This window comes from Coffea arabica, chromosome 1e, assembly GCF_036785885.1.
Source record: "Coffea arabica cultivar ET-39 chromosome 1e, Coffea Arabica ET-39 HiFi, whole genome shotgun sequence".
NCBI classification, from domain to species: Eukaryota; Viridiplantae; Streptophyta; class Magnoliopsida; order Gentianales; family Rubiaceae; genus Coffea; species Coffea arabica.
This window is the reverse complement of record NC_092311.1, coordinates 33,747,636-33,760,573: the sequence shown is the minus strand read 5'-3', so window position 1 is coordinate 33,760,573 and position 12,938 is coordinate 33,747,636. Positions and strand designations below refer to the sequence as shown.

At 38.8% G+C, this 12,938-nt stretch overlaps 2 protein-coding genes across 2 annotated transcripts; both read right to left on the bottom strand.

Annotated features, from left to right (window-relative positions):
* Positions 1 to 700: 700 nt before the first annotated feature.
* On the bottom strand, positions 701 to 4,171 carry LOC113702177 (methyl jasmonate esterase 1-like). Its single transcript, XM_027223220.2, has 3 exons — positions 3,627 to 4,171; positions 3,040 to 3,156; positions 701 to 1,236 (listed from the first exon to the last, which is right to left on the bottom strand). Exons 1-3 carry the CDS (start codon positions 4,044 to 4,046, stop codon positions 913 to 915), a joined length of 861 nt encoding a protein of 286 aa, XP_027079021.1. The 5' UTR covers positions 4,047 to 4,171; the 3' UTR covers positions 701 to 912.
* Positions 4,172 to 10,364: 6,193 nt separating this feature from the next.
* LOC113693316 (uncharacterized) lies at positions 10,365 to 11,175 on the bottom strand. Its single transcript, XM_027211875.1, has 2 exons — positions 10,701 to 11,175; positions 10,365 to 10,570 (listed from the first exon to the last, which is right to left on the bottom strand). Exons 1-2 carry the CDS (start codon positions 11,173 to 11,175, stop codon positions 10,365 to 10,367), a joined length of 681 nt encoding a protein of 226 aa, XP_027067676.1.
* Between the last annotated feature and the right edge of the window lie 1,763 nt (positions 11,176 to 12,938).

Below are 12,938 nucleotides of genomic sequence, written 5' to 3'. Positions count from 1 at the left end.
GGCAGCTCCATGCATCAAAAGAAACATTGTTGAATCCAAGTCGAAATACAGCAGCACATAAAGCCGACAGGGATGGCATTACACCTTCAAAAACTACCAAATTGCGAAATCTCCAAGTATGCCAAGCTATAAACAAAGGTGTCACATGAAGGCGGAAAGCAACTTAAGGATTTGAAGCTGTTTTGCACCACCAGGCAGCAAGACAAGCCCGAATAGAGTTGCTTGTAAGTAAGATTTCAAACTTCAAACCGCACCAAGTCCATAAACAAAATTCTAGTAAAATTTTTAATATACAAAATTTTAGTAAAATACATCTAGAGTAAAAAATTTTAATATACAAAATTCTAGTAAAATTTTTCAAAAACATCTCTAAACATACTTAATCTATACAGAACCCATTGTATTTCATTGACTAAAACACGTTGAAGTTTGATACATGATTAATATCCAACCTTCGCAGGCCCAGAGGTTCACATTATTAGGAGTTGAATAAGTGATATGAAATAAAATGTATGCCCAAGCGGAGTAGAACGATAGCCTAGTAAATATTTTATAAAAAAATATTAAAATGTAATTAAGTACTTAATTGCAAAGGCATAATTGGATTGATATATTTATTTTGACAGACAACATAATTAAGTTAATAATCTCGAATATAATTAAGCAAGTTTTTTTTTGACAAACCCCATAGAAGAGGAGGGATACCAATTTTATATTTTATTAATAAACTTAAAATTAGGAGGGGACATATACCTAACTTCCAACAGGACATATGTCGGTTTATACACTTATTTCACATCAATACAATGTGTGATACACGCTAAACAGTCATACAGCAGAAAATGACCGAGTACATAAGGACACCAAACAACTCAGCTATTTCTAGCAAGCTGTTGGCAAATTCTTTGAGATTTAGAAAGCATAACCGTGTGGCCTGCCCCCCAGACCAAACAACTCAAACGACTCAGCTATTTCAATCAAATTGTTGGCAAATTCTTGAGGTTTAGAAAACATAATCATATGGTCTGCCCCCTCGATTTCTCTCACCACTTGTGGAGGAGTGCTCTTTATCATAGCCCGCTGCACATCAGGAGTAATTATCTTATCCTCCAAGCCAGCAACATAGGCTCGAGGAACTGTTCCAAACCTCTCTTTTGTAACCCGAATTTCTCTATTTGCCAAATCTCCACGGAAGATCTGAGTTAATCTTATAGAATAATTTGCAAGTTTCAGATCCTGTTGAAATTATTAGGCATTACATTGCAGTGGAAGAAAATATAAAAATGACCACATAGGATTATTTATTTAGTGCCAAATCCCCGTGGACCAAACCGTACGTATTTATTGCAGATTCTTAAAATTCATGAAATGTTACTTCTTTTATTGCAACATTAAAATGCATGTATGTGGTGCTTTTTCTTGTTCTTAGTGAACTACTAGGGGGAATGCCCGTGCATCGCGCGGGTGTTTGGCACGTGTGGTTAAAGAGGATTTTTTAGTGCCTGTGGTAAGCAAATAAATGAAGATAAATATAAGATAACAGCACATAAGTAATATTAAGGAAATATAACTTCTGCTGAAAATCATTATGAAATGCTGAGTGTAAAGGCTGAAAAAATAATGCTGTCATGAAAGCCAAAAAGGGGAAAACAGAAGAATGTGAAGGAGGAAGAATTGAAAGAGCCATAATTGAGACAATAACTTAGCAGCATACCCACATTATTGGCCGTTTAATTGGGATATAAATAGTGTTTTATTGCTGGTAGAGAAACTATTTCAAACGACTGAAATTCTGCTAAACTTCAGACATAGAAAAACAAGTGTTGATATAATTATGAGTGTTTCAGACAATTGAAATGGAGCTATACTGCAATTACTGAGGTTATAAGCAAGCAATGTGGTTCTATTTTAATTACATAATAACCCCATTTCAGTAATTGCACAAAAACACACGCTTATATGAATTGGACCAAATGCACAAATGATCGTCAAATAAGCCCACATTCCACAAATACCCAGATTTGTCTATAAATACAAGTTTTAAATGTACAAATATGGGAGTTCTAATGTAAAAACACCCAAACACATACTGCAATCAGTTTATACTAAAAGGTTGAAAAAAGCAACACATTTTTCAAATTTCCAAAATACCCTGCGATTCGGTTGGAATTCAACTCCCTCTTTGACAAAAACTCAATCTTATATAGTATAAGGATTTGTTAAGTGGAAAGGATTTTGTTGGCTTCCAAGCAGAAAGCATTTTTCAAATGCACATGCATGCAAATTTCTTCAAATTTCATAAGAAGTCAAAGGAAAAATGCTTGAAGGAGCTTTTGACTATTAAAAAATTTAAGCCAATTAGGTCGTGATAATATGATCCTATTTTCGTTTCTTTTTGCTTTAACACAAACAGTAACTAATAACGAATAGTTTCTTCTTTTCTTTCTCTCTTTTTTTTTTTCAACAATAACCAATAGCTTCAATCCACACATTTTCCCTAGCATGATAACTACCTTATTTGTCTAATAAACCAACAGGAATAAAAGTTAGAAAAATTATATCTCATTATTTTCTTAAAGCTAAATGGTTGTTTTTAATAACTTATTCATTTGAACTTTATGTTTTGCAATTGCGAAATTTACATAATAGACTGAAAAAGGACATGACATTCCATAAATGACATTATCGTAAAGTCCCATAATATGCCATCTGACTTCTTAGAAGGATTACTTTTTCTTTTCTAATTATTTCCAAAATATACATCTAATTAACTAGATCTCTCTTTCTTCATATCTATCAATAAGATGAACGTATGAGTAACACTTTTTTTTTTTATTTGGATAATTACATTTCCTGTGCAACTGTCTTGACATCCCCTTTCAGCTCACAAAGTTTAGCATTTTCATTGGATAAAAAGAGTATTTTCTTTTTTTTTTTGGGAAGAGATAAAAGGATTTTTTTCGCTTCCTTTCCTTGAATCCAAGGTCAGAGATTGCCATTTTAGTTCCATCAGGTATAGTCGAATATTGACTTTTTTACCTCTGGAGGAGAATTCTGGTATAGCATTGTTGCTGCAAAGTGGGGCCCAAAGAGGACAATTCTTATAGGATCTCCAATAACAAAACTGTCGTCTACTTGATCTGGCCGTGGAAGGAACTACAGCGAAGCACAAAACAACAGTACTCAAAAACCAAAGCAGATTCAGGGAGATCGTATGAAGCTAATGCAAAAAAAAATTCAGAGTTTGATGAAAGAAAATTCAGAGTTAAGACTTCTTTAAAGTACATTTGGATTGAGGGATTTGACGAAGAGCTTGAATTTTTCTCAAATCCCTCTTGTTTAGATTTGTTAGGTGGTATTTGAATTTTGTAAATTATCAAATATTTTATTTTTACAATTTATACATATATAATAAAATAGGATTAACGATGACCAATGTAAACATTTCTCCACCGTAGTCTTCATATCAAACTGAACTAAGATAAAAGGACAATATGCTTTCTGCTGTGGAATCTTGATGTGTGTGTGTGTGTGAAACTAGATTAAGATAAAAGGAGAATATGCTATCTGCTGTGGAATCAATGAAATATCATACTAAGTTCAAGGACTTGTAAGCACCCTAGTACCTTGTTAGTGTCCTCAAGTGTAAAGTTAGGCCCGACCATGAAGGCCGAAGCAAAAACACCACCAAGAACCTTTTCTGGAAACCTTTCCAGGCCTGAGGAAACACCATAACCACCATAGCTGTGGCCAACAAGAACTACCTTATCCTTAGGAGATAAAGACTCCAAGTATTTGAATAAAGGTTTGTGGTATTCATCAAAGGTATGCACAAATTCCAGTGGCACTTGATTTCTCCCAGAATAAGCTAAATCCACTGCCGCGACTTTGTGGCCCGCTTGCTCCAGCAAAGTCGCCAACTTATACCAACACCATGCTCCATGACCACTACCATGAATCAACACAAAGTGCACTGCAGAGGAAGAGGGAGAACAAGCCAAGAATACTATCGCAAGGCCAACTAGAAATCCATAGAAAGTAGCCATTATTTTGCCTTTCGAGGTATCTTATTCGTGTGTCTTATACCAATAATTTGCGAATTAGAAGATGGATGTTTGTCTGAGTGATGTACGCAGCATCTTAAATGGAGTCAGTATTCAAGTCGAATTCTGCCTTCACAGAAATTCAGAATTCACCCACCAATGTCCATCGGTCCAATGGTGGAGCCCGCGAAAACGTACGGCTTGTGAATTGTGAAAACATTGAAAGCCGCCGGCGGCTCAGTACTCTAGAACACTCGAAGCCACTCCAGATTCGTGGGACTAAATGTTTAAAAATAAAAGAAGTAAAAAAGGGAAAAATGGAAAATGACAATAGGAAGATGCAAAATTCAAACGATAGTTTTATAACTCATCACAAAGTTTTACAGTAATTAGACAAAGGTCCAAACATAGGGGACAATTGTCCCATTTGAAACCATGATGCGTTAGCATCTAAGATTGAGATTTACCCATTCTTCATCAACCCAGCTATTAAGAGCATGCAAGCTCAGTTTGATACAATCTAATTTCCCTGTCGTAACTAAAGAAAATGAGCACATCTGAAATAGATTACACATGGACTGAATGTCCTCAACTATTGTTGCCAACCGCCAGTTGCTGTGTCTTGAGTCCACCATGTATCCCATTAGTTTGTTGTTGTCCAGCTCTATTTCTATGTTCCTCCAGCCTTGGTTGGCTACTTTCATTAGAGCTAGTCTAACTACTTCAGCTTTATCTTGTAGTGGATCTCCTGACGTCCTTTCTCTTAGAGCCCAAGCTGCTTGTAGCTGGCCTGAGTAGTCTGTGGCAGTGATTCCAATACCCACTGTGCACTGACTCTTGGCTACTTGGGTATGAATATTTAGCAACATTCTCATCCTTTCTGGCTCTTTATGTTGGACTGCCCTTTGTTGTACTTCTGTTTCCTGAGTGCTCCTTCTCTCTTCCTTCTCTCTGCTAGCTTCATCAAATTCCCTCCACTCTATTACTGCCTTTTGTATGATCCTATGAGGTTCTTTGTCCTTTTGATTGAACTCCCTCTGGTTCCTGCCTTTCCATATCTGCCAAAGGATGTTGACCGTGAGCTTGGTTTGATCTTCATTCCCTCTGATTCCCTGAGCTTCTAAAACAGCTCCCCGCCATCTTTGGAAATTATCTATTAGGTGCATGGTTCAAAGTCACGGTCGCGGTCGCGGTCGCGGCCCGGAACGTTTCACATCGGTCGAGGCATATCGGTCGAGGCCTCGGTGAGACGCAAATTTTAAAGTATTTAATATTCTAAAAAGTATTAATAATATAAAAAAGTATGCTAAATAAAAATAATTAAAAAATAGCAAAAGAAACAGCCAAGTCAATCCGTCGCGGTGTGATTCGGGATAACTCGGAGTGAGTCGGTGTGACTCGGTAGAGTCAATCCGTCGCGGTGACGACTCGGCCGATTTCTCGGCGAGTCAAGTATTTCGGTATCGTTTAGTCACGATATCGTATCGGTAGGGCCGAGACGGTGACGACCCGGCCGAGTCGTCTCGGTCTCGGCCGAGACTTCGAACCATGATTAGGTGCACTAGGCCATCCCACTGCACAGGAGCCATTTCCCATACTTCCTTAGCTTTACTACATTGAAGCAGCATATGTTCTATAGTTTCCACCTTTTCTCCATAGCTTCTACACATTGGATTTCCTTGGCTTGTCCTTCTGAATACTAGTTCCCTAACGGGGAGAGCATTGTGTAAGCATTTCCATATGAATACTTTCAATTTCTGCTTCACTTTCTGCTTCCACAGTGCCTTCCAGACAGTAGTAAGGGTACCTTTGTAGCTTGGACTAGCCTCTTCTCCTCCTTCTCTATCTTTCTATTCCTTATCCTTCCTCCTTTCTCTATATCCAGCTTGTACTGTATACTGACCATTCTGAGCATGCATCCAACAGTAGCTATCTTCTCTTCCTGTCACAGTTATTGGAATGCTCATAATTCTTTCAGCATCTTGAGGGCAGAATGTCTTGAGAATGAAGACTTTGTTCCATCTGCTACTGGTGATCAGTTCTGAGACCTTATCCAATTGACAATCTAGTGGCTTAGCAGTTGTTGGTTTCCCACTTGGGCTATCTGGGATCCAATTGTCTTCCCAGATTCTTGTTCCTCTGCCATTACCTATCCTTATCCTTATTCCTTCTTGCACTTCCTTTCTTGCAGATGATATACTTTGCCAGATCCAAGAGGCATTCTTGGGGACTTTACAATTGAAGAGTGACTGCTTGGGGTAATATTTCTCCTTTAGAACCTTGCTAAGCAGCAGATTTGGTTGAGTCAGCAACTTCCATACCTGTTTTGCCAATAAAGCTTTGTTAAACATTTGCAAGTCTTTGAACCCCAATCCCCCATCTTCTTTATCTTTTGTCATCTTCTTCCATCCAACCCAGTGCATCTTATCCTTTCCTTCTGATTCCCCCCCACCAATAATTAGCCATTTTGGAGCTGATTTCCTTGCACAACTTGGTGTTCAATCTGAAGCAAGACATGGTGTAAATAAGCATGGCCATTGCCACTGCTTTGAGCATTACCTCCTTTCCTGACTGGCTCAAGAATTTGTTCCTCCACCCTTGCAGCTTCTTGTCAATAGAGTTCCTGATGAATCCAAATACTTGCTGTTTTGATCTAGTTATGATCATAGGTAGACCAGGGTACTTTCCCTGACTCGCTTGCTGCATTGACCCCATGACTTGGCAGATTTCTTCCCTCACTGTTAGATTCATATTCTTGCAAAAGAAGATTACTGATTTGTCCATGTTAATGAGCTGTCCTGTTGCCTCTTCATACACCTTTAGGATTCTTCTGAGTTTGTCAGCTTCTTGAGAACATGCTTTGCAGAATACTAGTGAGTCATCTACAAAAAACAAGTGTGTAATTGTAGGAGCCCCTCTACTCACTTTAACTCCTGTTAGCTCCTTCCCTTGTTTCGCTTTCAATAGGAGGTTTGAGAATCCCTCTGAACACATTATAAACAGATAAGGGCAAAGGGGATACCCTTGCCTTATACCTCTGGTAAGGGTGATGTACTCCTTGTGTTCCCCATTGATATTGAAGGAGTAGGTAACTGAGCTAATACAAGATAAAATCCAACCAATCCAAGTGGGGCAGAAACCCATTTTTTCCATAATGGCCTTAATGAATTTCCACTCCACCCTATCGTAGGCTTTAGACATGTCCAATTTCACATCCATGAATCCATCTCTACCATGCCTTCTATTTTTTAGGAAATGCATTAACTCATGAGACAAAATGACATTATCTAGTATTTGCCTACCTAGAACAAAAGCAGATTGGTTTTTGTTGATACACTGACTGAGAAAAGGCTTTAACCTTTTGACCAAAATTTTGGCAATAGCTTTATAGACAACTTGGCAAAGGCTAATAGGTCTGTATTGTTTAACTTCAGTGGGGCAATCAACCTTAGGGATCAAAAATGACTGTATGGTTAATGGCCTTAAGCATGACACTGTGGTGGAAAAACCTTGAATTGCATTTACCTGATCCTGTTTAATAACACTCCAAAATTTTTGGAAAAACAAGGGAGACATACTATCACTTCCAGGAGCCTTATTAGGATCCATAGAAAAGAAGGCAGCCTCGATTTCATCTTCAGTCACTTTTTTAGTCAAATCCTTGTTCATATGTTCAGTTATGGTTACTGGGATCCCATCTAATACTTCTTCTAGATCTCCTATTTCTGAAGTCTTAAACAGCTGATCATAGTAATAAGCTATTTCCTTTCCCACCTCTTCCTCATTCTCAGTCCATTCTCCATTAGTCTTTCTCAAATTCTGTAACCTGTTTCTCTTCCTCCTACCCTTAACCATTGCATGGAAAAATTGAGTATTCTTATCCCCCTATTGCAGCCATCTCAATCTAGATTTCTGGTTCCAATATGTTTCTTCCTCATCAAGTGACGCCCCGAAAGAATAAGAGTGAGAACCCGGAAATTTTCTAATTTTCTAGGGTTTATTTTATTTAATCGCCCGCCTTTTCTACATTTTCTTTATTAGAAAAATTCCCCAGATAAAGTTTTAAAATGATTTTTCTAGTATCGGTTAGTTTTTGAGAAATTAAGAGCGTATTTTGAACATGGGACCCGCTAGTGCGGTAAATGCATTATATTTTTGACAACTTGTTGGAATTTTGTATTAAGTGATATTATTTTACAAGGTGTTAAGATATTTGTATTGGAGAGACAAAAAGATAAGTTTTAAACCAAAAAGGTGACAAGTGTCACCTTGTGATTTAATCTTGGACTTTGACCATTATTTCTTACCTTTACTAATACTCAATTTTGACCCAAAAATCATCCTATTTCTATGCTTCATGGCCGGCTCTCTCTCAAAGGAAAAGAAGAAAAATCTCTCAACTTTCTAGCTTCTCATCTCACTCAATCTTCAATTCCAACCGATTAAACTTGAATTTACTCCATAAAACCTCTTAGTTTGGTGGAGTTGAACTTGGTTGTGGAGTTGTTTGGAAAGCTAAGGTGACTAGTTGCTCTATCTCTTGTATTACTAAGGTGAGTTGTGAAGGACCCCTCTCCTTCCTCTAATGATGTTCAATTCATGATTGGTAGTGGTATAAGATGCACTTTTATGGATTATATCTTGATTTTGGTTGAATTGGTGAAGTTTTATAATTTTTGGGGATTTTTCTGTTTTAATATGGACATGATTGTGTGGCTATATATGATGATTGGAAATGATGTTTAAGGAAACTAGAAGGTGGAAAAAGTGGATGATTGCAAGCAATTTCTGTTTTGGAAGAAATTTTGGAAAGTTAGGGTTTATGATTGTGCATTCTGCCCGAATTTATAGCTCATAGATAGAGGCCGAATTGGCCTTGGCTTAAAACATGAAAGTTGTACCTACAAAATTTCAGGTCAATCGGAGTAGTGTAGAGTGAGAAAAGTCGAAATTACTATTGCTGTTCTGGTTTTACCCGAATGTAAGAATTGCGCCTGTAATTGGTTGTTTTGGCTGGAATTGCTTCCGAATTGATTGTTGAGGTCCTCTGATGAAATGTAGCCCTGTTTCTTAGCTTTCAGCTGGTTTTGGAATTTCTGGATTTGGACTTGGATAGCCTGATTTATGATGTTTCCGATAGAATGCGTTCTGTGAATCTGTTTTTGTGATTCTGGTGTAGTATCTTGCATTTTTGACCTGGTTACACTCGAAACTGGGTTGAGTGACCTTCTGCAATATTTTATCCCTATCTCTTAGCTTCGAAACGGTGGGTTTTGTACCTTCATCCGACAATCGTAGCGCCTTTGGTACCATTACCGCAAAATGACGTCAAAACTGTTTTTCTGGTTTTGAGCTTAACTTTCATTTCCGGACTTTTCCCTAGCTTGACTTGTACTAGTACTACTTGGAGCTTGCTGAATGGCTATTGGATGAACTTGTTGTTGTGTGTGTACCTTTGGGTTGGAATGAGGAAATAATGAAGCCATGATGGCTGGAAAAGTAAAGAAATTCAGGGGAAGTGCTGTCCGAACTTTGAAAGGACTTGTTTGCATTGAGTTTTGAACTAAGACTTGGATTTGAGCAAGGCAATGATATATGATGGATGGTTTCTGAGCCGTGGAGGTGAGTGACCCTAAACTATTTCCAAAGTACTTGTGAAATATTTCTTGCATTATGTACTCGATTGCATATCATGCGTGCTTGCATGTGAGTTCATGACATGATTTGGCTTCAATGAGTTCTGGGAAAGTCTTGTGCTGGACACCAACGTCTCCACTCTGTTTATGGTTCATGTTCATGTTTATCTGGAGCTCAAGAAGGGGCTCCCTCTTAATGTTAATGTTAATGTTAAATGATCTATTTGAGCGTTGGGTGTTCAAGTGCTATGATTTTCCTGGCTCACGAGAGCACTAAACGAACATTTGATCTCTGAATCATGACATCATCGAAATGATCGAAATGCAACATTGTGAAATATATTTGTTTAATGATTTTACTGGTTACTCGCTGAGCTTCTAACTCACCCCAAAAATATTTTTCCCCTCCACAGGGCTCAAGGCGAAGGAAGGACTTGTAGTACTTGTGCACGTGACTGGATGGCCTATGTTTTGTACAATTTGGATTTGGAAATCATTTTATGTATAGTTGAGAATTATTTCCGCTTCGCTTTTGATATGTAATTATTTATTGGAGAATTTGATGTAATATTTGAGTTTTATCTTGTAATTCATTTGTGGATTGTAGTGAACGACTGAGTCCCGGCGAGAGTTGGGCAGGCGGCCCGCCGAACCCTCTGGTTCGCCTTAGGGGGAGGTGGGGCTGTCACACATCATATGCAGCTTTTAATTGTTTCTTAGCCTCCTGAATTTGTTGGCTCTTATTTCCAACAATTGATGCCTTGATGTCCTCAATCTTGTTTTTGCAGGCATTGATCCTCTCCAAGGAATTCCCTTTCTTGCTGCTATTCCATTTCAGTAACTCAACTCTGCAGTTTTTGATCTTCTGACTCACTTGATACCATCGAGTTCCTTCACAGGGTATGCTCCATGCCTGTTTGACTACATTCGCCACCTCCTTGTGTTGGAGCCACCTTTTATCAAATTGGAATCTTTTTTTTCCTTCTCCTTTTATCTTTCTGAGTTTCCAAGAATAGCATACTATGATCTGATGCATGAGATTCAATATGCTTGCAGTTAGCTTCACTAAAGCATTGAGACCACTCTAGTGTACATAATCCCCTATCAAGTCTTTCTTTCACTTCACCATCCCCATACCAGTTATTGCACCATGTCCATGGCTTCCCTTCAAAACCAATATCCAAAAGCTGATTATCATCAACAAGATTCCTGAAATCCTGGAAACTTCTATCATCTCTATTCCTTCCTCCCCATTTCTCCTCATTTGAGACTATATCATTGAACTCTCCTATTATGATCCATTTTTTCCCCCATCCAGCTTTCCTTCTGCCTATAACCTCCCATTGTCCCCTTCTTATTAGGTAATCACAACTAGCATATATCCCAATAAACCACCAGCTCTCCTTCTTCTCCTCATCTTCAATTTTAGCCTCAATAGTGAATGATGTCCCTATCACTTTCGTAACTTTGATCTCATTGCTCCACAAAAGAGCCATTCCCCCTTGATCTGTTCATGGCCTCCATCACGAAAATGTTGTCCATATTCAAAATTTTTTTGATTTTTTCCATCTAGTTTCTCTTATTTTTAGTTTCACTTAGGAAAATTAACCTTGAAGAGAGGAGGTTGTTAACCTCCTTCAAGTGGGGAACTGTCAAGGGGCTCCCAACACCTTGACAGTTCCACACCAGCACTCTTATTCTTGTCTTAGAGGCCAGTTTGGGCTAGCCTCTTCCCCCTCATAGCACTACCTTTGCACTCCTCAACACTTGCAGTTCTGTTCCTCTTTGTTGCCTGAACAGAAGCCTCCTTATCATCCATGATCGATCTCATCCAGCATAAGGATCTTTCTTTTTGTCTGGGGGCCGTTCCCATTTTCCAAATTCTGTATTTCTTTCAGAGGTTTTCTCCCTCTTGTACCCCTATTGTTCAAAAGTCTGACTTTCCTCTCTCTTGTGGTTGTCGCTTCTTTAGACTTATCAGTTCTCTCCTCCACCTGCATATCTGTATGCAAGGATGAGACCACTACCTGTTTATTATTAGCTTCACTATTCACCATGATCTTTGGCTCTGTGGCTATCCCTTCATTCTTTGTACCCTCCTCCTCCCTTCTCTCTTCTGGTCCAGTCTTCATAATAATCTCCAGTCTCTCCACTTCAGGATCCCTAATGTTATCAATCATCTGCTCATCAAAGGTGTCCCTACTAGCCTATTGTGCATCATTAATCTTTATCCCAGGCATACCTTTCTAGCCTTGCCACAAGGATCCTTCCTCAAAAACCCTCGACTTTCCCCTGTTTAGATCTTCTATGGGATGACTTACCTCTTGTTCTGTAGGTTTCCCCAGGCTTTTCTTAATCCACTCCCCATTATGGTACCCCCATACTTGCCTATCTGGGATATACGTACTAGCAGTCATCTTCTTTTGAGGGGATCCTTTTCCAGGCTGAGCTCTTAACCAGGGGCCATACTGGTTGTCCTTTTGGCCTTTACTGGTTATCACATTGTTCTTGCACTTCTTTTCACTGTGGCTAATTATCCCACACTTGTAGCAGAAATCTGGGACTCTATTGTATCTGAAGCTTATCCATTTCTAGACTCCATTCATCTTAACTGCAGTACCTCTGAGTAAAGGTTGGGTCATATCAGATTTCACCAGGAGCTTAATGTGTTTCCCTTCCTTCCCTCGTGCATGAGAAATTAACACCTCTTTGACCTCCTTAAACACCATCCCTATTTTCCTTCCAACTTCCTTAGAGATCCAATGAATGGGGAGGTTCCACACTTGTACCTATAGTGGGGCAAATTTAAAAGCTTCCATACTTTCTTCAATGCCTTCCTTCCAACTACTGAGCACAAGTATTTGGTTATCCATCACCCATGGTCCACCATTGAGGATTCTTATCCTTTCCTCCTGCTCTAGGATAAAGAACTAGAAAAGGTTTGGCCCCAACTCAGTCAGAGTTAGTTCCTTAGGATACCCCCAAGCTGCTGTGACAAAGTTCTTCACCCCTGTGAAATTAGCCATTTTCTCTCCTCTTATCTTCCCAATAATACTATTTGCACACTCAAAAACTCCTGTATCCACATCATCCAGCTCTAACAACGTTCCACTCTGTTCTATACTTAGACAAGGCAAACTTTTTTAGAACTTCCTCTATTTCATCCGCCATGAGATCTGACGAAATTAGACAGGATTCCACTAACTATACCCAAACAATGAACAGAAGCTGAAAAATCAGTGAAGAAAATGACTAAAGC

What these genes read in the sequence shown, in the direction of transcription:
- LOC113702177 (XM_027223220.2), bottom strand. Translation starts at nt 4,046, where the DNA reads ATGGCTACTTTCTATGGATTTCTAGTTGGCCTTGCGATAGTATTCTTG. An exon ending in CACTTGAGGACACTAACAAG is followed by an intron (nt 3,157 to 3,626) that starts GTACTAGGGTGC and finishes GCTTCGCTGTAG; the next exon opens with TTCCTTCCACGGCCAGATCA. An exon ending in ACCAGAATTCTCCTCCAGAG is followed by an intron (nt 1,237 to 3,039) that starts GTAAAAAAGTCA and finishes TAATTTCAACAG; the next exon opens with GATCTGAAACTTGCAAATTA.
- LOC113693316 (XM_027211875.1), bottom strand. Translation starts at nt 11,175, where the DNA reads ATGGCTCTTTTGTGGAGCAATGAGATCAAAGTTACGAAAGTGATAGGG. An exon ending in ATCTCATGCATCAGATCATA is followed by an intron (nt 10,571 to 10,700) that starts GTATGCTATTCT and finishes TACCCTGTGAAG; the next exon opens with GAACTCGATGGTATCAAGTG.